This window comes from Choloepus didactylus, chromosome 12, assembly GCF_015220235.1.
Source record: "Choloepus didactylus isolate mChoDid1 chromosome 12, mChoDid1.pri, whole genome shotgun sequence".
Classification (NCBI taxonomy): Eukaryota; Metazoa; Chordata; class Mammalia; order Pilosa; family Megalonychidae; genus Choloepus; species Choloepus didactylus.
In genome coordinates this window covers 37,013,786-37,038,121 of record NC_051318.1, presented here as the reverse complement: position 1 = coordinate 37,038,121, position 24,336 = coordinate 37,013,786, and the positions used below count along the sequence as shown (strand labels likewise).

General features: G+C 35.8%; 1 protein-coding gene across 5 annotated transcripts in view; it reads left to right on the top strand.

Annotated features, from left to right (window-relative positions):
* The window catches only part of UBAC2 (UBA domain containing 2), a 214,730-nt gene that overhangs the window by 118,381 nt on the left and 72,013 nt on the right, over window positions 1-24,336 (top strand). For 4 of the 5 annotated variants that reach the window (XM_037800640.1, XM_037800641.1, XM_037800643.1 and 1 more), the window contains 2 exons: window positions 3,996-4,119; window positions 7,828-7,875. In XM_037800640.1, the coding sequence (XP_037656568.1) occupies window positions 3,996-4,119; window positions 7,828-7,875 (172 nt within the window). The remainder of the gene's footprint in view (window positions 1-3,995; window positions 4,120-7,827; window positions 7,876-24,336) is intronic. The other variant, XM_037800642.1, reaches the window with a different exon arrangement.

Sequence of the window (24,336 nt, the reverse complement as noted above, 5' to 3'; positions counted from 1 at the left end):
CTACTTCTTTTTTTTTTTTTTTTTTTTTTTTTTTTTTGGTATCAGAGGAGGTGATTTGATAATTGTCCTGTGAGGTGCTTTTGATGTTTAGTGTATGATAATTTCATGAGCTCATCGTTATTTTTACTATTGTTGAAAGTTATCAGTGTTTCTTTAGCTGTGATTTTGCCATAAGCATGGAGGTAAAGTCCTTTTCTGTAAAAGAGGTAAGATGACCTGAATGGACTTCATCTATTATTTTGTTTGTTCTATCATCTATTATTTAGTCATCATTTAAAATTAAGTAGTGATTATTAACTTTTAAGGAATGTTTAACTTTTTCTCCTATAAGATATGAACTGTGATAATTACAATTCTTGTCAGTGTTTTTTTTTTTTTTTTTAGCTTACATTGAATGTAACCTCAAACAAGAACTGTGCTTTGTATTTTTTATTATAGTATCACTTGGTGAGCATTTTATTGCTGAATGTAAACAGATGACCTTCTATAAATTTAAGTGCCTCAAAGAACATGTGCTGTAGTGAGGGATTTCATGTGTATGTAGTGCAATTTGGGTAACTAAAATGGAGTTTTCTTATTATACCAAGAGACCAACAGTCCATATTTTGAGTATATATGAAATTATGTGTTCTAATCCCATTAAAAGTAATAAAACAAGGAAAAGAGCTTTTTTTTTCCCAACAAAAGACACATTATGCTGTATGTTTTTATTGTTTTAAAAGTAAAATCATTTGTTCAGCAAATATTTGTTGATCACCTGCTGTGTGCCAGGCACTGTTCTAGACACTGGGGATAAAACAGTGGACAAAATAGACAAAAAGCCTTGCCTTTGTAGAGCTTACATTCTAGTGGGTGAGACAGATAATAAACAAATAAATACATCACAGGGCATATTAGAAAGTTATAGGTGTTATGGAAAAAAACTAAATAGAGAAAGAAATAGAGAATGCAGAGGGGTGGAGCTTTAAGGAAGGGAGGGGGTTGCAGTTTGAAATAGGGTAGTTGAGGAGGGCCTCTCTGAGAAGGTGATATTTGAATAAAGACCTGAAGGAAGTGAGGGAATAAGTGATGCTGCTGCCTGTGGTAAGATGGTCCGGATGCAAACGCCCTGGGGTGGGGCACCATGTGCCTGGTTGTGTTTGAGTGGCACAGACTAGAGGCCAGTGTGGCTGGAGCATTGTGAGCGAGGGGGAAAGTAGTAGAAGACCAGGTCAGAGTTGGGGTTGGAGGCAGATCACCCAGGATTTGTGTAATGACCTTGGCTTTTACTCTAAGATGGGATATCTTTAGAGGCATGACTGACTAACTTGTACCTTTGAAAAGAAAACATGGCTACTTAGATTCTATCAATGCTAATAACTTCATCAGTTATGTCAGGTTTAGATAGATTGAACTGTATATTATCTAAAATAGCAATTTAAATGAGTCTCTCTTCATTGAAATTATTTGATAATTTTTTAATCCAATAAATATTGATGGTCTAGTATGTGTAAGAATCACACACATAAAGCTAAATAAAATTCATGCTTTCTCTCAGTTAGTAATCTAATTGTAGATTTTTTAAAAATCCTGTGTAGTTAATTAAAATATGAGTCTTGCGATTCTTCAGGAATAAGGATTATTTCATTGCCAAACACTGCCAGATGCTGGGAGAACCAAGAGGAATAAATTTCATTCCCTGCCATAGGGTATTCTCAGTCTAGGAGGAGAGCCAGAGGAATTCATAATTACTGACTAGTCAGGATGATAATCATTCCACTGTACTGTCTACATACATCTGTTACCCTGTACCTGACATTCTGTGTTTGCAGTCACTTGCACTCGAGAGAGGCTGTGACTTGCTCATCTTTGTATCCCCCAGTCTTGACACAGACTAGTCCTTGCGTTTTTCTCATGATAAATAAGTAATTCTTTGTACTGGTATCACTGTCCAAAATGGAGGGCGGGCGCTATATAAATAACACCTCTTTGGTTTTAATGTATTGGAATAGCTAGAAGTAAATACGTGAAACTACCAAACTCCAACCCAATAGTTTGGACTCCTGAAGACGATTATTTAATAATGTAGATTACAAGGGGTGACAGTGTGATTGTGAAAACCTTGTAGATCACACTCCCTTTATCTAGTGTATGGATGGATGAGTAGAAAAATGGGGATAAAAACTAAATGACAAATAGGGTGGGATGGGGGGATGGTTTGGGTGTTCTTTTTTTACTGTTTTTTTTTTTACTCTTATTCTGATTCTTTCTGATGTAAGGAAAATGTTCAGAAATAGATTGTGGTGATGAATGCATAACTATACGATCGTACTGTGAACAGTTGATTGTATACCATGGATGGTTGTATGGTATGTGAATATACTTCATTAAAACTGAATTTTAAAAAAATTCATGATTTGGTAAAAAGAAAGGCAATAACAGTGATTGAATGAAGGGGTGACATAGCTTATTTTGTCACCAACAGATTCATACAGAAGGAAGCTTTTAGCTGAATATTGAAGGAACTGATTGTTTTGTATTACTATAGGTCAGTTACTTTCAAAATTATTTGACCACAAACTAAGAAAGATATTTTAGATTGTTATGCAACAATAAATAATTCTATTTCAAAAAAAAAAAAAATGGGGGGCGGGGGAGGAGGGTAATTAAGCTAGGAGTTTAATGCAAAATTGGTTCAAGTGTGTGCCCAAACCTCCTTCCTCACTCATGTCACCTGCGTAGACTTGCGAGTATGTAAGTTTGTAACCCTGGGTCTAGTTTCTTGAGCTTAGGGACAGTTTCTGACTCAAGGATGTAGAGGTAGCTCCAGTGCCAAGCATACTACTGCCTTGCACCTAGTCAGTGCCCAGTTGATTCACTGGATCAGTGAAGCCAAAGTAGCTTGACAGGAGGAGTCAGTGAAATCTTTTCTGAGAGGAGTTAAGCTGTGCCATTACAAATTATATATGAGTTTCCTAAGCAGAAAAGTGGAAAGGATATTTTAGTTCAAAAGAATAACATGTCTGTAGTCATGAAAGAGCCTAATGTGCTCAGGGAGTAGTTCAGTGTGTGGGTGTGAAAGAGAGTGAGGCCAGTTCAGGGGACTGGAAAGCAGGACAGTTGTGGAAAAATTACGTTGAAAAGAAAGATTCAGAGGGCTTTGCTATTTCATGTTAATATTTAATTTTGTCTTCTACTGGGGGCTGTGGAAGGAAGGGTTTCAAACAGGAGAGTGACAGGATCAGAGTTGTGTTTGGGGAAGAGAATACCTGCAAGAGATTACAGAGAAAGACCCATTTGACTTTTGGATATGTCAAGTTGAAGTTATTAGTGATGCTTTCAGCTAAAAATTGGGTTTCAAAGTCTGGGTAAGGGGACAGGCTGGAGTTTGGGACCCACTTCATTTTCTTCATTGAAGCCATCAAAGGGGTTGAGATTGTACAAGGAGAGAGTAGAGCAAGAAGCAAAGACTATAATAGAAACTTGGAGAGGGCAAAAGAAGAGTGGTAAAAGAAATAATTGGGAAACCAAGAATAAATAGGGTTTAAAATAAAAGAAGGAAGGGATTTGAAAAAGGGAGGGCAGGAATGGTAAGAAGTGTCAAGTGCTATGATTATATATAATTGGACAAAGTATGAGATGAAGGTTTTGGATTTGACTGTGAGGAATTCTAATGTTCGTTGCTTTTGGTTTGTCTAGCCTCTTTTGTTAGATTTTAAGTTGTTCGTGGGAAGAAAACATAACTAAATATTCTCACAATGTCCAACAATTAATTAGTAGTTGGTGAACCACCTCTTTGCTTTGGTTTAGGGAGGTTCAACAAGGATAGGATAGAGTTTTTCTGAAGTGTTATGTAAATACAAATTAATTTGTAAGTTTATGCATGTATGAAAACCAACTTGTATGTTTCAGACTGAAATAAAATCATAAATAATGTTACTTCAAATAAACATTTGCCAGTAATATATTCAAATGAATATTATACTATAGTGATTTTTTCTTATTTGTTTGCATAGCCTGGCACCTGTGTTTGCTCTGTTTGTTCCATTTTACTGCTCCATTCCAAGAGTCCAAGTGGCACAAATTCTGGGCCAGTTTTCCATCACAAACAAGACATTGATTTATATATTGGGACTACAGGTACAGTATGCATTTTTATGTTCATGTTTCTTTAACCAGATCTTTCTTTCTTTTTGGTCTTTTTCTCATTTGATCTCCTGAAAACAATGGTTTGCTTTTTTTTCCCATAAGTTTGGCTCCATGATCTATATCAAATGTTCAAAGGAAGTGTTACAGAACAAGAACATCAAGGTGTATCAGCTACTAGAATACTCTCATAGCCTTTAGAAATCTGATAAGAGCTTTCACTGTAATTTGTATCAGTGGAAAATATTTTAATTTCATTTTACATTTGCAGGTTAAGTACTTTTTTGAAAATCATAATATGAAGTGGAAACAAATGAGAACAATCAAGAGGTGGAAAGTAGAAAAGCACGTCAAAATTAATTTATTGAATACAATGTCACAAATACAGTTCTAAGGAAGAAGCCAAATATGCTTTACCAACTGAGCTTTTGGGTTCTCGAGAAGCATTATCAATTTTATAACTTCTGTGTTGCACAGGCATGATGTCACTTCACCATTTGCCAAATGGTTCAGTATGAAGACCTGTAGACTACTTATTGTCTGACTTCATTTATAAAGATACTCTTCACTGACATTTACTAAATGGTCATTGTTCCCTGCTATATTTCAGGCCCCTTTGATAAAAGACACATAGTATTTTCAATTCCTATCTATAATATTTGTTCATTTTCCTCTTACTCTCATAGCTCTTGATGTAAAGTTTAATTCTGCTCTTTCCTTTGGTACCAGGTATAGCTTGGCCTTTTGATCCCCTGATTAATACTCATAACATTCATTATCCCACGCATATCAAACCGGATCCTCGTGTCATTTTAGAATACTCTCTTCTATCCCCTTTTAACCTTTAGCATTTCCTCTACCTTCTCTAGTCTACTGTTGCATGTTATCAATGGCTCATCTAGGGTGGGTGTTTCCTTACCACTTCTACAACCGTTTCTCATGAAATACGTTTGTTCTTCACTTCTCTGCCTCCGTACCATTACCCTTAGCTTCCTTAATATTCAAATAACCAAATAGCCCATTGTTACATTTTATTCTTATTCTAATTTTCTGTGACACTAATTTTTTTGAAATGTTATGGCAGAAAGCAAAATGGAATGATAGACAAGTACCCTGGTCCTGGAGCAGAAGACCCTAGTTTTAGGTCTAGTGATGTAGTCACTACCTGTGCAACTTAGTTCAAGTCATATAAACCCTCTGAGCCTCATATTGACCTTATCTAGTTCCTCCCCACTCTAAAGTTATATAGAATCTTTGAGGATCAAAAACACTGTTTTGTTGATTATAGAGTAAGAATTCAACGTAGCATTGAGGAATGGCTCTGGAGTCAAGTGGACTTGGGTTCCCTTACTTGCTCTGGTGAGCATTAGCTTTGTCACTTATCTTTTCTGAGCCCCAGAAATTTCCCCATCTGTAAAGTGGGGATAATAATATCTGTCTTATAGGGCTGTTTGAAGGATTAGAGATAATAATTACTGGATGTTTACTGTAATATGAACACATAATAAGAACTAAGTCAATTGGTTCCTGTACTGATTAATGGTTTATGTCTTCATACCTACTACCATTGGTTTCTTTGGGATTATGATTATACTAATTTTTTGCTTTTTGGTGAAAAAAAAAAATATGTTTAATCTCTTAAACCCACTTAAAGAGGCACTGCATGTAGTGCTGTTTCAGCAGTATTATACAGTTCACAATGAAAGTGTCCTCTTAGTCCCACCACACAGCAGAAATGTAGATGGATTTGCCACTGATATTTTTTCAAAATAATATAAATTTCTAATATTTTCCTAAATATATAATTACTTCATGAAGTAGAAGTCATTATCAGAAGTAGAGGTAAAGATGCTTCATTGGCCTCGTTACAACATCCATAGTCCTTAACATGAATGGTTTCCAGGGTTCTTCTTGCCTATCCCGTGTGAACTCCTGCCCCTCCCCACTGTGAAGTCTGACTGTTTATTCCTAAAGTTGCTATTCTCTCCCTCCTTTTCTCACCTCTGGGCCTGTGCCTTTCTCTTCCTCCACAACAGCTTCTAGAAGCCAAGATATTTGTTGAATGAGTGATGAATGAATGCAAGAATGAATGAATGACTTTAAGCAGTATCAGAAGAGCAAGGGTTAACAGTTGTTCAAGTTTTAAATGACTGAGAGCCAGTCATGTAGTGAATGACCTGTGCTAGGTGCTGTGGAAGAGAAAATGAAGTATGAGATATGGCACCTGTGCTGAAGGAGCCTAACACGTGAGAAAATACATAGACACATTTAACACATAAGGAAACACAGTTGGGGACGAAGCATGATGAGAGACTTGAGTTCAAAGGAAATCACTTTTTAGTGACAAAATTAACTTTATACTCTTTTTATTTGTGTATGAGACATAGTAGAAATGAGGAATAGAGCCAGACTGCATGGATACAACTCCCAGTTTTGCCAACTACCAGCTTTTTGGCCTTGGGCAAATTACTTAAGCTCTCTGTAAACTAGAGGTAATAATAAAGCTTACCTCCTAGGGTAATTATGAGGATTCAGTGAGTTTAATATGTGAACAGCATTAAGATCAGTGCCTGGCACATAGCAAGTGCTACCAAAGTGCAAGCTAGTGTTATTCCATATGTTTTTAGAAGAAAACTACATCAAATATTTTTTCAGATAATTTCATCCTTGTTATTATCAGAGGTATTTACACTGAGCAAGCATCTGTGCTAGAGCAAAGGATTTAATTTAAAGTTGCAACAACTGCTCATTTCTAGGTGAGCTAGCAGTAGAACAAAGCTTGTCAGCCTCTGTGTACTTTGTCATCTCTCACCTTTTGTGTCTGTCGTCTTTCTTCTTCTGTTTCCTGGACTGAGAGTGCAGAACTTTGAGGTTTTCATCTAGCACAATGTCAGCAGTGAACCTGGGCTGCAGTAGTATCCTGGTTCTTCCTCTGCTATCGGCAGTGCTTAAACTCCCAACCTAAAGCTCTAAAAATAAACACCAGACCACAAATCTTTTCTTTCTTACGGGAACAGATTTTTGAGGTGCCTCATGATTATTTTTACCCTGAGCACAAACTCTTGAGTGGAATATCGAGGGGAGAGATTTCATAAGATGTAATTCTAATTAATTTTGCCATTAATTAACTTTGTTATTGTTAGTTTGCTCTTCCTTGGGTGACCTGGAGTGAGAATATCAACACTCAAGAAGGGTAGCACTGGACATAGACCTATATGCTTGCAGAATTCTTCCCATCTAAATTTAGAGGAAAAATGATTAAAGTGAGAAAATTAGGTAAACAAATATTATATGTCATTACCTAAAACCAAGCATGGGGTGGTGACTACATGTTTTGTAGGTTGTGAATTCTAATAATTTCTTTAGCTGTGGTATTCTACTTTGTTTAGGTCAATTAATGCCCATTTTTAAATGAAAATATGCTTGAATTTCACTTATTTTTCTCTGTACGGATGTGGGCCAGTTTCAGCGAATATGTTTTAGGCTACAGAAAGGCTGAGGTCTTGGTAAAAAAAAATATATATATATATACATATATTATTTTCTTTTTAATAACAGAATTGGTATTTATTAATTTTCTATTTGTCTACACTATGGCATGTATAATTAATACTTAACGTAACTGGTTATGGTTATAGTTATAAGTATGCTGTGGTGGCAGTTGAATTTCTTTTTTAGTTGCCTTTTTTTTTTCTTTTATAGCTTTTCACCTCTGGTTCCTACATCTGGATTGTAGCCATAAGTGGACTTGTAAGTGTGTTTTTTTCCCCCAAATCTCTATGTCTTCTGAAAAAAGCATTAGGAAAAATGTCATATTTAGATTTGGGTCATATTCAACTGTCTGCAACATTCTTTTAACCATGTCAGATTTGGATTTAATGCTGCTTCCTTAATGATTAAAAAAGTCACTTACACGGATAATTGAGATGAAGGAGGCCCAGTATATCTCTGTTTTCAAGGTGATTTTGATGGACATTTTAGCTGAGTTTTTGTCAATGTTGTTGTTTTCAAATTGCATTAGTAGTCAAATTCATAGTAGGAAAAAAATGACAGAAAAAGAAAATGAAGAAGTTAGACTTACTAAAAATAATGATGAGAGATGTTCTGCTTGTTTTGTAAAAAGACATTGTCATGCAAGGGAAAAAAAGAAGGCTAACTGGAAAGTCAGGTGGGTTGGAACTGACAGAAGACTCATCAGGGTCTGTGGTCAGAGAAGGAAAAAGGGAAAGAGCTGAAGGCTTCTGCAGAGTTCTCATTCTGTGTGCTGTTATGTTAACTCTGATCATTTCTTTAGATGTGGTATTTTACTTTGTTTCAATTAATGCCCATTTCTAAATAAGAATAGGTCCCATCCTAGTTTGTTTTTTTAGTAATGAGCATTTCTCTTTAACTCTGTGAAGTATTTAAAAAGAAATTTAGAGCATGAAGTTTTGTTTTTCATCTGTGACTTAATTGTGAACCCCCAAATTGATATGCAAATTAATTTATAACTAATGAGTATGGGTATAGTTTTAATTTCTTTTTTGGAAAAGCCTAAGAAAATTGCAGAGTGGATTCACAGTCATATGTATCACAGCAAAAGGAAAGAATTTGGAAATGACTATTTGTAGTCATTTTAAATAAGTTTTCACTTACTAATTCTTATTAAGTATTCTTATTTCCCAGGTGAATGACTGGTATTTTGGTGCCAGTGTGTTATTCTTGAAACCTGTTCACCTCTCTCCTTCCTTTCTGTTATGTTACTTCTTTTCTGTGTTATTTTCACGTACAACTTGGTTTATCATTCCCAAAGGCTTATGTGTTTCCAGCTAAAATTTTGGGATCCAGGTCACCTGCCCTCCACCACCCTAAATATTTTCTAACCTATCCAGAAACCTTATATGCTTCAGGGTCATGGAGCTGAACCCCATTTTGAGGCCTTCAAACCACCTGAGTCATCTGGTATTCTTAAGCCTTGTGGTCACTGAGTAACTGCCTGGGTTCAGACTGATTCGATGGTGTTGCCAGATTCTTCCCAGTGTAATCTCATCCACACTTGAACTTGGTGGTCAGTTACTTAACCAGCCTATGGACAGTAAATAGATAGCTCATTGCTTTTATAATGAGGGCTGAATAAGGCTTTCTTATTTCTTTCATGATATATATATTATTTTTTCTCATGTGTGTGTGTGTGTGTGTGTGTGTGTGTGTGTGTGTTTGGCAGTGATGGTCTTGAGTCTTTTTTTTTTTTCCTAAAGCATTTAAGAAGTTGAGAAGTGCCTTATTGTGTGCTATTTCATTATGTTAGCTTACTGTTGATTCAACCTTAGTACCCTTGCCATTCTTTAATAACTTCATTATGTGACATGTCTTTTAAACACCCCACTTTCTGTCCTTACTCTCTTTTCAGATTCCCAGTTTTAAAGTAAGTGCTTGCTATCACCTTTGGCAGTTTTATGATGTGACATTGAGTGCCCTTGAACTGGAGTTTTCATTTTTCATTTCTTTGCAGTCTTTTTAAAATCTAAAATATGCATGTCGTAATCTCAGTCTTTTCCAGTACACATTTTTAACAGACAGTACCTGTTTTAATTTTCTTAAAAGGAATCAGAAGTTTAACACAGAATCTTTAACCTAAGAATCCCTTGTTTCAAAGGATGAATAGAATTGCACTGTTAAGTATATAATTCCAAGGTGAATTTCGTATTTTAAAGAATAGCACTAATAATAAACGTCTCTGAGCCAAGTGAATTTTCATCTTGTACAGTAATTAATTCAGCTAGTGTTATTGACCTCCTACTGTGATCACAGATCTGATAAATATTCTTATCAGCTTTGTTCTTTATTAGATAGTTCACCATAATCAAATGACACTATTTATCACTGATAATCATAACTAGTTTTCCTTTATTCTATACCATAAATGTTGATGTTTGTTTTGAACTTAATGAATATTTTATTTCTGACTTTTTTCAGAAAACCACATTTTTATTGTGGTTTTATTGAAATATTTAATATAGCCTTTCATGCTTTACAGATAATTATATGAGGAGGCTCACAAAATTTGTGAATGCTTTGTTTATATACCATTGATTTTAAGATCCAAGTCTGAGATTCAGAAAGCTGCAGTTTGCCTGTTCCAGATGTCTCTTGCTCAACACGACTTCTCCCTGTATAGATCTGGTGACTTCCCTTTTTTTTCTTTTTTCTTTTTTTTTTTTTTTTTTAACGAAATACTAGACTCTTGCTACCAAAAAATGCACAGATGGTATTCACTATTTTAGGGGAATCTTACAGAACCTGTTGATGAAATTTCACCTTTTAACATTGAAACCAAAAGTTCACCGAACATGCAGTGTGTGTTAAGGAAGTAATTTTATTTCAATCTGGCAATTTTTTTTTAAAGAAAGCTTTTTAAAAAAAGACATTTGTGTAAAACATAAGTCACTTGTTATCTGCTGTCATAGAAACCAAAAGCTTTACTCATGTTTTTCTGGAAAGCTGCCAGCTTTGGCTATATTAGTTTATTTACTTATTTGTTTAGGTTAGACTAGTTTCTCTCTCTCAGTCATTCTTGTATGATTATAAATATATCTCTGGATATATAACTTTAAAATGTCCCACTGATTAAAAGAAGGAGACATGGATGAATTACATCAGTACAGTATTTTACTAGGTAAGAGCCCACTTTCTATCTTTAATGATGTCACAGAAAAGAATAAGGACTAAATCATTTTCCTGGGTTGAGGGAAAACATGACTTTTTAACCTACCAGAACAGTAATAAGTTAGTTTGCCTAGGACGGCTGTCAGACTCTTTAATTCTGTTTTGTGATCCGTCAGAAATTCTAGCTACTGCCCAGAAGGGTATAAGACAATTGATTGTGCTTAAAGATTACTTCTGTGATTATTCAAATGCATTATTTATAAATGTTTTTGTGTTACCTTGTTCCTTCTTTGACAATTTTTATGTTAATACATATATTTAATATTTAAACTATGATTGTTTTCATGAAAGATGCAGAATTGTCAGTGGAAACCTTGGCTATCGTTGCCAGGTAAAATATTCCAGTTAAAGCAAATACTTCAAAAAGTTTCGTATAAACCTACTTCCATCATATTAGCACCATTGTGATTAACCATTCTTCTTAATGTCTTTGGTGAGAGAGCTTCAAAAATAGAAGCCACTCTTCATGTGTTCACAATTCCACTACTCTTGTTACACATTAATACTTTCTTTTCCTTAAAGAAAACTTGCTTACTTCTTTTGAACTTTATTTAAATTATTTTTGTGGTTCTACAGAAAACCTTTGAGCCATCCATATTCCACCACTTCTTCATTTTTTTGCAGTTTTATGAATCATAGTAATGACTCATTACCACTGGGATGTACCCGAATTCTCAAAACCTAAAGTCTGAGGCGTGAGCTTGTTCTGGCATGATTAAAATAGAAAGAGTCTGCTTTTGCCGATTTTCTTATTTTATGATTCTTGTATTTATGATTATTTGGTCTTCTTTCAAGCTATTTGAGAGTGAGTTAACAGACATGCTTGTGTTTCTCAGACTCGATTTTCTCTCCTCCAGTACCTCTCTATCCGTTTCCTGTGTTTGTCACCTCTTCCATACAGCATGTCAGACTTTGATTATCTTGTGATCAAGAGTTCTTCGGGTGAGAAAAAGTCCTGTCTACCCAATAACAATCAGGTTAGAAATGTAGATTGACGCCAGATTAGTTAGGACTTTGTGGTTTGAGTTTGGAATTTTTTCTGTAGGCAGTGGGGCTCTATAAAGGTTTTCAAACAAATTTCATGATGGTGCAAGATTATAGACGTCTCGTTAGGGTGTGTAAGTCGTATAAATTGGAAGGAAGGGAAATGTGAGCAATCTTGAAGGAGTCAGGATGGTTCATTTGTGGACTGTGATTTTTATTTCCCTCTTCCCTTCACAGTAGTTTTTAAAACAAAAAACAAAGCATTGTCTTATGGTAATTATATATATATGATCAAACAGAACCTTATGATGATTGGTTTTAAGTCCTGGTATAACATTAAGGGGAAAAGTTAATCCACCATGGAAATTTAAACTTCCCTGGGAGTAAGTTTTGAAACCCTGACCTGGGGTGAATGATAATGGTTTGTGGGGGTCCTCTGCACCATCCCCTGCTTTCGCATGCCTTTCTCTTCCCTTCTGCTTCTTTTTCTTCTATTCCTTATTCTTCTTCCTTACAGATTTCTTCTTCAAATTGACCAAAGAGGGGTACAATGTAGCAGGTCAAATAATTCATTTTATGTCTAAGGCTTCCAGTTAAACTTCAGGAGTTTAGATTATATTTCTAGCAGTTTGTTGCTAATGAGGATAGAAGCTGCAAAGAGCAGTCAAGCCTGGTTAAAGCTGTGAGGCTGGTTGGGCTTATTAAAGGACCCAAGTGTAGAAGAAGGTGACCAGTAGATCCTTAGAAAGCATCCATGGTTAAAGGGCACTTTTCCCTTTTATAATTAAAATAGTAATCATAACCCCTTATCCCAACACCAGATTGAGTGTTTATTGGTCCATTGTACATAAAACACACACACACACGCACGCACATTCATACTGATTCATTCATATCTTCTCTCCCCCTTTATTCATCTCTCCCTGTCTGTGCCCTTCCTTTTCTGACGCTAAGCAATCTGGGCCTACTGAAAGAAATATTCTGTAGTTTGCCTTTGTAATGGCAATTGCAACTTAGACAGGGGCTGATAAAGAATGCCATATTAGCTACATTTTTGTTTTAACAATACAGGGAGGTAATTAACTAGTAGACATTTGATTTTTAAATGCTTAATGTAGAATGAATGAAATTATGCCAATGACATGATAAAGCTGCCAGACAGAAGTGCCTCTGTTGCTTATAAAACATAGCTATAAAAATTTTATTACTGCAACTTGTCTCTTACTTATATGCCAAAATCTAGCCTCCTTTCAAAGCCTTTCAAAATTTGGCCTCCTCAAGTACCACTCTTAACCTCTCTGTGCCTTATACTTCAGATACGCTGAATGTTTCACTGCTCCCAAGCATGTCATACTATCCCAGGATTCTGTGCCATTGTGCAGTCATTTATTTTTCTTTCACAAACACGTGGCACTTACTATTTACCAGGCATCTGTGGTAAATTATATTATTTGTTCAAAATATTTGCTGCCCCTCTCTTCTGGGCTCCTCCCTACACTGCCTCTGTATGTGGGGAAAATGTACTTTTACCTACCCCAGTGGACATCGGGTTTGTCTCTGAGTTAACTTTAGCCAATGAAATATATTGGCAGAGGTGATGAATACTCCATCCAAGCAGAAGCTTTGAGAGAGCCATTACGTGGTTCTGCCATTGTTCTTTCTCTTTGCCAGATAAAGGCTATTCCTTCAGCCCAGATTCCAGAATGAAAATGACATGTGGAGCAGGGCTGAAACCAACATGTTATTTGAAAGAGAAATAAACCTTTATTATAAGCTACTGTAATTTGGGATAATCTGTTATTATGGTGTAGCCTAGAAAAAGCTGACTAGTGCAGCTCTTTTCTAAGCACTTTACAAATGGTAACTTAATTAGTCCTTACAAGAACTTGATAACTTAGGGACTATTATTACCCCCTTTTTTTACACATGAAGAATCTGAGAAATTAATATTTTACTAACATCATAAACTGAAAAATAGTGGAGGCAGGCTTCAAATGCAGATAGGTAGTCTAATTTTAGCACCCATGGTCTCAAAAACTAGGTTTGCATAACTATATGCAGTTTCATCCAACTGTATCTTTCTCCTAGCAAAATTTTACTCTTTTTTTTTTTTTTTTTTTTTTTTTTTGAGTTCTGACTGAAGCCTTTTCTGAGTCAGCCCTGTCTTTCAGTTTAGGAATTATATTTTGTTCCTTATAATCCCCAACACCTACTACAATGTCTGGCATTTTGTATACATTATATAAATAATTGTTGATTTTTTAAAAATCAATATTATCAAACTATTAATTTCTGTGCTATAAGGCACTAGAATGCTATGTGATTGTCAGGATGCTTTTGATGTATGCTGTCTCCCTAGATTCTTGACATGTTCTCTATAGTGGTGAAGTACCTAGGCTTCCCATTTTAAAGATAGGAACATTGAGGTTCAGTTTGCAAAACTGATGGGTAGGAGAGCTAGGACTAAAGGCCAAAAGCTCTACTCCCAGTCCAGTGGTGTCCAGTGCTTTCTACTACCCATTTCAAGGCTCTCATACTTGTCTGTTTTAACTACAAGGAGCTTACATACAAAGCTATTCTTAGATCATCTTTTAACTGCATCATTAAGATGAGGCCCAGTTCCTTACAGCCAGGATTCTGGCCTATAGCTATACTTTCTTTTCTGATACCATCAGGACATTTAATGGGTCCTCTCCAAAGGCTAGATTAATAATGTAGCTCAAACTTTCCCTTCAAAAAACTCATTTTATATCATATACAAATATATGAAGTAAAGAATGGCTTAGAGAAAACTTAAAGGATAATTTAAAATCCATTAAGCTGAGTCAGTAGTGCTGGTGATTAAAGAAGAAATGGAAATAAGGAAGATTATCAAGAAAACACCCATACCTTAAATTTCAGATTATTACCAGTAGATTATTCTGTCAGTTGTAGCACAGAACATTTTCCCACAATGCCTTCACATTGTTATCCTTTCAGGAGATTGAAACTCTTGAATCAGTTTTGATTATCTATTCAAACCAATTTTTTTTAAATAGAAGTGTCCAGTGTTACTTCCTCTTTGGGGGTGATTCTGTTGAGATGTCTATCTTAATGATAACCTGTGGGAAAGGACCTTGGTGAAATCAGTACATGTTATTTGGAATTCATTCATTATTTATAAAGAACAGCAAAGCTTACTATCAAAATGTTTTCTTGTGTTAGTTTACTTTAGCTGGGAACATTTTCAAGGTATGAGGGGGTTTTTGTTGCTCAAGATTGGTTTTACTCTATGTAATCCTGCCTTTTTAATAAAATTTAAAACTTTTATGTACTTATAGTACATAAAATCTAGATCCTTCTAGATTTTCACAGTCACTTTATGATGAATTTCCTTTCTCTTATTTTATTAAAGTATTATTTACATACACTAAAATTCACTAGTTTGAATGTCTAGATTGATGAATTTTAGTAACTGTATACAGTTGCATAACAACTGCCACAGTCAAGGTAGAAAATTGTGCCCTCATCCTAAAAATTGTCTTCATGTTCCTTTGCTCTCTTTCTCTCATCTAACTGCCAAGCCTCGGTAATCACTGATGGCTTTTTGTCAGTATAGTTGTGCCTTTTCTAGAATTTCATCATTATAATTATATAGTATGAAGTCTTTTATATTTTACTTCTTTCACTTAGCATAATGTTTTTGAGATTCATCTGTGTTTTATTACTATTTCATTCCTTATTTTGCTAAATGTTAATCTATGGTATAGATCTGCCACATTTTCTTTATCCATTCAGCAATTGGTGGATGTTTGGGCTGCTTCCAGGTTTGAACTATTATGAATAATGCTGCATGAACATCTGTGTACACATTTCTATGTGGATATATGTTTACATTTCTTTTGGGTAACTACCTAGTAGTAGAATTGCTGAGTCATATGATAAACATAAATTTACCATATGATTTGTTTTGTACGACTGCGTGGTATGTGAATATATCTCAATAAAATGAAGATTTAAAAAAAAAAAACAAAAAAACATAAATTTACCATATTATTTTACAAAGTGGCTGTACCATTTTGTATTACCACCATCAATGCATGAGAGTTCCAATTGCTCCACATCCTTGCCAGCACTTGTTATTTGTCTTATTTTGACAGACCTGCTATAAGAAATACCACTCAGTGGGTTGGCTTAAATAATGGGAATTTCTTGGATCACAGTTTGGAGGCTAGGAGAAATCCCAAATCAAGATGTCAGCAAGGTATTGCTTTCTCCCCCAAAGTCGATAACATTCTGGTGCTGGCTTGCCAGCAATCCTCTATTACTTGGCTTTCCCCTCACATGTCAATGTCCTTTACTTTCTCTTCCTGGTTTCGTTGACTTCCGGTTTATGACTTCTCCCCGTAGCTTTCTTTGACTTTATCTGAATTTCTCTGCTTCTAAATAACTCCAGTAATCCAGATTAAGGGCCACCCTATTCAGTTGGGCCACCCAATAACTAAAAATAGCATCTTCAGAATGTCCTAGTTACAATAATAGGTTCACATCCACAGGAATGCACATTAAAATTAAGAACATGTTTTTGGGTTTTTTTTGTTTTGTTTTGTTTTGTTTTGTTTTGTTTGGAGTACAGAGCTCAATCTGTCACCACATTGTCAGTCATTTTAACTTTAGCCTTTCTAGTAGGTATGTGGTAGTGTCTTATTGTGATTGTAATTTGCATTTCTTTAATGACTAGTGTTGTTGAGTATCTTTTCATTTGTTTATTGGCCCCTCCTATATCTTTTTTTGTAAGCTATCTGTTCAAAACTTTCACCATTTTTATTATGTCGAAAGAGTTCTTTATGTATTCTGTATATAAGCCCTTTACTGGATATGTTTTATAAAAATTTTATCTCAGTCTCTGGCTTACCTCTTTATTTTCAAACTTTGTCTTTCAAAGAGTAAAAGTTTTTCATCTCAAGTCCATTTTATCTATTTTTAAAATAGTTTGTACTTTTGGTGTCCTGTTTAAGAAATCGTTGCCTAACCCAATGTCACAAAGATATTCTCCTATGTTTTCTTCTAGCATATATTAGTTTTTGCTATTACATTTTAGTCTGTGATCCAGTTTGAGAGAAATTCTTGTGAAGTAAGCACTGAGATTTTTTTTTCCCATTTAGATAAACTATTGTTCCATTATCATTTGTTGAAAAGACTCTTTTATTGCATACCTTGACATCTTTGTTGAAAATCCCTTGACTAGTGTGAATCTATTTCTTGTCTCTCTCCTCTGTCCCAATGAGCTGTATATCTGTCCTTATACTGATACCACACTGTCTTGATTACTGTAGCTTTTAAGTCTTAAAAAGGTAATATAAATCATCCAATGTTGTTGTTCTTTTCCAAAACTGATTTAGTTATTCTATGAACAGCCTTTCCATATGCATTTTTTAATCAGCTTGTAATTTCTTCAAAAAAAAAAAAAAAGTTATGTTTTTGCTTGGGATTGCATTGCAACTATAGATCACCCTGGGGAACATTATCATTGTGATGGTTTTAAAATATGCCCACAAATTATTTTATACTTCAAGAAATGGAGCTTAATTCACCTTCCCTAGAGTGTTTTCTACACCTACTACTCATTTATAATGAATAGAATGTGGCAGATATAATGGACCATGATTCCCAAGGATAGGTCATAAAAGACACTGCTGCTTCTGTCTTGAGCCATCTTGGATCACTTGCTCTGGGGGGAAGTCACCTCTCATGTCTCGAGGACACTGAGGAATCCCTATGGAGAGGTCCACATGGCAGCTGAAGCCTCCTACCTACAATCAGCAACAGTTTGCCCACTGCCTTGGAAGCTGAGTGCAGGGTTGCCTTGACTACAACCTCTTGAGACACTCTGAGCCCATAAACACCCAATGAAGTTGCTCCCAGATTCCTGACCCACAGAAACTGTGAGATAATAATTGCTTATTGTTTTAAAGCACTGAGTTTTGGGGTAATTTCTCACCAGTAATAGATAACTAATGCCACCATTTTAACAATATTGAGTCATCTGGTCCATGGACATAGTATATTTATGTTTATTTAGCTCTTCTTTAATTTCCCTTTACAGTTTTTTAGTTTTCACTGTACAGGTTCTGTACACTTTTCATTAAGTGTATTCCTAAGTATTTGTGTTTATTGATACTATTTTAAATGGAGTTTTTATAAGTTTTATTCAGATTGTTGCTAGTCTATAAAAATGCAGTTGATTTCTTTATCTTGCTCTTGTATCCTGCAGATTTGCTAAATTTATTTAGTGGTTCTGTTAGCTTTTTTTGTGGATTCCTTAGGGTTTTCTACCCACATGATTGTGTCATCAAGAAATGTGTTTTATTTGTTTATATGTTTTACTTCTTATTTTCTGACCTATGCCTTTTGTTTTTCTTCCGTTATTGCACTGGCTAAGACCACAATGTTAAGTTAAAGTGATGAGAATGAACTTCCTAGTCTCATTCCTGATCTTAGATAGAAAATATTCAGATTTTTCACCATTGAATCTGAATCTGTAAATGCACAAATCTTTCTAGGTCTTTACATTCACTTTTAGTCTATTATTTTTAGTCCAGTGTAAGAAACCAGTTTCAACATAAAGCCAGTTTTCTGCTTAATTTTTAGCTTCTTGAATCAGGTTGTGGAAGTGGACATAGTTTTAAAAGGGATTTTCTCCTTGTTAAATGGGTATTAGAAAGTGTTTACAGATAAGCACCTGATTAAGGTTTTCTTCTTATGCTGGAGGTTCTGTTTGCCTCCTGTTTTATTTTTCCCTTAGTTACAGCAGCCTCATTTTGATTGGGACAGCAGTGCTCCCAACTGAAAAAAAAAAAAAAATACTTTTCTCAGTCTCCCTTGGATTTAGGTATTCTGACCTTCTGGCTGTGAACACCCATATTGGTGGAACTTCTGAGAAGGCACCTTAAAGTAGCCTTCTGTCCTTTTGTCCCTCCATATTTTCTACATGCTGCCTAGAATACAGTTAAGATGGTTGGAGCTTTTTTTAACATAACGAAAAAATAAACTTGTGTTTAACCCATTGATGTTTGACATTTTCTGCTTTATGCATTTTTTTTTAATATTTATTCACATATCATACAGTCATCCAAAGTATATGATCTGTTGATCACATTACCATCATATAGTTGTTCATTCATCATCCCGATCAATTTTTTTTAACATTTTCCTTGTACCAGAAAAAGTGAAAGCAACAAGAAAAAAAACAACAGTAAAAACAGAACACCCAAATTGTACGTCCAACCTGTTCTTCCTTTAGTTTTTTTTTTGTTTTTTTGTGTTTTTTTGCCCCCATTTTTCTACTCATCCATCCATATACTGGACAAAGGGGAGTGTGATCCACATAGCTTTCCCAATCGCATTGTCACCCCTCATAAGCTACATTGTTATACAATGGTATTCAAGATTCAAGGGTTCTGGGTTGTAGTTTGATAGTTTCAGGTATTTACTGCTAGCTATTCCAATCCATTAGAACCTAAAAAGAGTTATCTATATTGTGTGTTAAGAGTGCCCACCAGAGTGACCTCTCGGCTCCTTTTAGAATCTCTCAGCCACTGAAACTTATTTCATTTCACTTCACATCCTCCTTTTGGTCAAGAAGATGTTCTCCATCCTGTGATGCCGGGTCTAGATTCCTCCCAGGAGTCATATCCACATTGCCAGGGAGATTTACACCCTGGGATGTCAGATCCCTCTAGGGGGAAGGGCAGTGACTTCACCTGCGAAGTTGGCTTAGCTAGAGAGAGAGGGCCACATCTGAGCAACAAAGAGGCACTCAGGAGGAGACACTTAGGCACAATTATAGGCAGGCCTAGCCTTTCCTTTACAGTAACAGTCTTCCCAAGGGCAAGTCCCGTGATAGAGGGCTCAGCCCATCAAACCGCTAGTCCACAATGTCCGTGAGCACATCAGCAACCATCGAGGTGGAGAAGCCCAATACCCCTGCATTCTCCCCCAGCGACTCAGGGGGGCTCTGCATATTTTTTTCATTGTTTTTTTTTTTTAATTAACTATTAACTATATCCAAAAAAAATTTTCTTGAATACAATAAAAAAACATTTCAAACAAACCAAAACAAGGGAATAAGAAAAACACAATTAACCTAAAGTAAGTAACTACTTTACTTCCAACTTGTTCCTACTCTACCCCAAGAAAATAACCTAATATAGCAATATTTCTGTGAACTTGTTCCTACCATACCCACCAGAAATTAATAAACCATAGTCATTCCTGGGCATTTCCAGAACGTTAAATTTACCCATGATAGCTTATCTGTTCTTATTAGGTTGTTGTTCTGCCTTCACTAGTTGCTCTCTATCGCTAGGTCCCCTACATTCTACATTATAAACCATTTGTTTTACATATTTCAATGTTCACATTAGTGGTAGCATATAATATTTCTTTTCGTGCCTGGCTTATTCCACTCAGCATTATGTCTTCAAGGTTCATCCATGTTGTCATGTTTGACGACATCATTCCTACTTACTGCCGCATAGTATTCCATCGTGTGAATATACCACATTTCATTTATCCACTCATCTGTCGAAGGACATTTGGGTTGTTTCCATCTCTTGGCAATTATGAATAATGCTGCTATGAACATTGACATGTAGATATCTGTTTGTGTCATTGCTTTCAAATATTCGGGGTACATATCGAGAAGTGCAATTGCTGGATTGAAGGGTAACTCTATATCTCGTTTTCTAAGGGACTGCCAGACTGTCTTCCAGAGTGACAGAACCATTATACAGTCCCAACAACAATGAATAAGAGTTCCAATTTCTCCACATCCTCTCCAGAATTTGGAGTTTCCTGTTTGTTTAATGGCAGCCATTCTTATTGGTGTGAGGTGGTATCTCTTTGTGGTCTTAATTTGCATCTCTCTAATGGCTAGTGAAGCTGAACATTTTTTCATGTGTTTTTTGGCCATTTGTATTTCCTCTTCAGAGAACTGTCTTTTCATATCTTTTGCCTATTTTATAACTGGGCTGTCTGTACTATTGTCATTGAGTTGTAGGATTTCTTTATATATGCAAGATATCAGTCTTTTGTCAGATACATGGTTTCCAAAATTTTTTTCCCATTGAGTTGGCTGCCTCTTCACCTTTTTGACAAATTCCTTTGAGGTACAGAAACTTGTAAGTCTGAGGAGTTCCCATTTATCTATTTTTTCTTTTGTTGCTTGTGCTTTGGGTGTAAGGTCTAGGAAGTGACTGCCTAATACCAGGTCTTGAAGATGTTTCCCTACATTATCTTCTAGGAGTTTTATGGTACTGTCTTTTATATTGAGGTCTTTGATCCAGTTTGAGTTAATTTTTGTGTAGGGTATGAGGTAGGGGTCCTCTTTCATTCTTTTGGATATGGATATCCAACTCTCCTAGCTCCATTTGTTGAAAAGAATGTTATGTACCGTTTCAGTGGCTTTGGGGGCCTTATCAAAGATCAGTCAGCTGTAGATCTGGGGGTCTATCTCCAAATTCTCAATTCAATTCCATTGATCAATATGTCTGTCTTTGTGCCAGTACCATGGTGTTTTGACTACTGTGGCTTTATAATAAGCTTCAAAGTCAGAGAGAGTAAGTTCTCCCAATTCGTTTTTCTTTTTTAGGGTGTTTTTAGCAATTCGAGGCATCTTTGCTTTCCAAATAAATTTGATAACTAGCTTTTCCGAGTCTGCAAAGTAGGTTGTTGGAATTTTGATTGGGATTGCATTGAATTTGTAGATGAGTTTGGGTAGAATTGATATCATAATGACATTTAGGCTTCCTGACCATGAACACAGGATATTTTTCCATCTTTTAAGGTCCTTTCTATTTCTTTTAGTAGAGTTATGTAGTTTTCTTTGTATAGGTCTTTTACATCTTTAGTTAAGTTTATTTCTAGGTACTTGATTTTTTTTAGTTGCTATTGAAAATGGTATCTTTTTCTTGAGTGTCTCTTCACTTCATTCATTTCTAGCATATAGAAACATTACTGAGTTATGTGCATTAATCTTGTATCCCACTACTTTGCTAAATTTATTAGCTCTAGTAGCTGTGTCGTCGATTTCTCAGGGTTTCCAGATATAAGATCATATCATCTGCAAATAGTAACAGTTTCACTTCTTCCTTCCCAATTTGGATGCCTTTTATTTCTTTGTCTTGCCAGATTGCCCTCGCTGGCACCTGTAGCACAATGTTGAATAACAGTGGTGACAGTGGGCATCATTGTCTTGTTGCTGAGCTTAGAGGGAAGGCTTTCAGTCTCTCGCCATTGAGTACCATGCTGGCTGTGGGTTTTTCATATATGCTCTTTATCATATTGAGGATGTTTCCTTCAATTCCTAACTTTTGAAGTGTTTTTATCAAACAGGGATGTTGGATTTTGTCAAATGCTTTTTCAGCATCTATTGAGATGATCATTTGATTTTTCCCTTTTGATTTGTTAATGTGTTGTAATACATTGATTGATTTTCTTATGTTGAACCATCCTTGCATGCCTGGAATGAACCCCACTTGCTCATGGTGCATGATTTTTTTAATGTGTCTTTGGATTCGATTTGCAAGTATTTTCTTGAGAATTTTTGCATCTATATACATTAGGGAGATTGGCCTGTAGTGTTTCTTTTTTGTGGCATCTTTGCCTGGTTTTCGTATTAGATTGATGTTAGTTTCTGTGCCAGTTTGAATGTATTGTGTCCCCCAAATGCCATTATCTTTGTGGTCTTGTGGGGCAGAGATTTGCTTGGAATGTGCCCCACCCAGCTGTGGGTGATGATTTTGAAGAGATGTTCCCATGGAGGCATGGCCCTGCCCATTCGGGGTGGTCCTTGATCAGTGGAGCTATATAAATGAGCTGACTCAAAGAGAGGGAATGGAGTGCAGCTGGGATTGATGTTTTGAAGAGGAGTAAGCTTGCTAGAGAGGAACGTCCTGGGAAAAAGCCATTTTGAGGCCAGAGCTTTGGAGCAGACGCCAGCTGCCTTCCTAGCTAGCGAGGTTTTCCGGACACCATTGGCCATCCTCCGGTGAAGGTACCCAATTGCTGAGGTGTTACCTTGGATGCTTTGTGGCCTTAAGACTGTAACTGTGTAGCGAAATAAACCCCCATTTTATAAAACCCTATCCATCTCTGGTGTTTTGCATTCTGCCGCATTAGCAAACTAGAAGAGTTTCATAAAATGAGTTAGGTAGTGTTCCATTTTCTTCAATGTTTTGAAAGAGTTTAAGTAAGATTGGTGTCAGTTCTTTTTGGAAAGTTTGGTGAATTCCCCTGTGAAGCCATCTGGCCCTGGGCATTTATTTATGGGAAGTTTTTTGATGACTGATGGGATCTCTTTGCTTGTAATTGGTTGGTTGAGGTCTTATATTTCTTCTCTGGTCAGTCTAGGTTGTTCATATGTCTCCAGAAAATTGTCCATTTCCTCTGCATTATCCAGTTTGTTGGCATACAGTTGTTCATAGTCTCCTCTTATAATTTTTGTAATTTCTTCGGGATCCTCAATAATGTCACCTTTCTCATTCATTATTTTGCTTCTATGGGTCTTCTCTCTTTTGATTTTGTCAGTCTAGCTAGAGGCTTGTCAATCTTGTTGATCTTCTCAAAGAACCCAATTTTGGTGTTATTTATTCTCTCCATTGTTTTTCTGTTCTCTATGTCATTTATTTCTGCTTTAATCCTTGTTATTTCTTTTCTTCTACTTGGTTTAGGATTAGTTCGTTGTTCATTTTCTAGCTTCTTCAGTTGCTCCATTAGCTCTTTGATTTTAGCTCTTTCTTCCTTTTTGATGTATGCTTTTAGTGCTATAAATTTCCCCCTTGGTACCGCTTTGGCTGCATCCCATAAGTTTTGATATGTTGTGTTCTCATTTTCATTTTTCTCTATATATTTAGCAATTTCTCTTGCTATTTCTTCTTTAACCCACTGATTGTTTAGGATGTGTTATTTAACCTCTAGGTATTTGTGAATTTTCTAAGTCTCTGATGGTTATTGACTTCTAATTGTATTCCATTGTGTTCAGAGAATGTGCTTTGAATAATTTCATTTTTTAAAAATTTATTGAGGCTTGTTTTATGTCCCAGTATATGATCTATTCTGGAAAAAGTTCCATGAGCACTAGAGAAGAATGTGTATCCTGGTGATTTGGGATGTAGTGTTCTATATGTGTCTGTTGTATCAAATTCATTTATCAGATTGTTTAGGTTCTCAGTTTCCTTGTTGGTCTTCTGTCTGGTTGATCTATCTATAGGAGAAAGTGATGTGTTGAAGTCTCCCGCAATTATTGTGGGAACATCAGATGCTTCCTTTAGTTTTGCCAGTGTTTGTCTCATGTATTTGGTGGCACCTTGATTGGGTGCATAAACATCTATGATTGTTATTTCTTTTTGTTGAATTGCCCTTTTTATTAGTATGTAGTGGCCTTCTTTGTCTCTCATAACATCCTTGCATTTAAAGTCTGTTTTATCTGAGATTAATCCTGCTACTCCTGCTTTCTTTTGGCTGTAGCTTGCATGAAATATT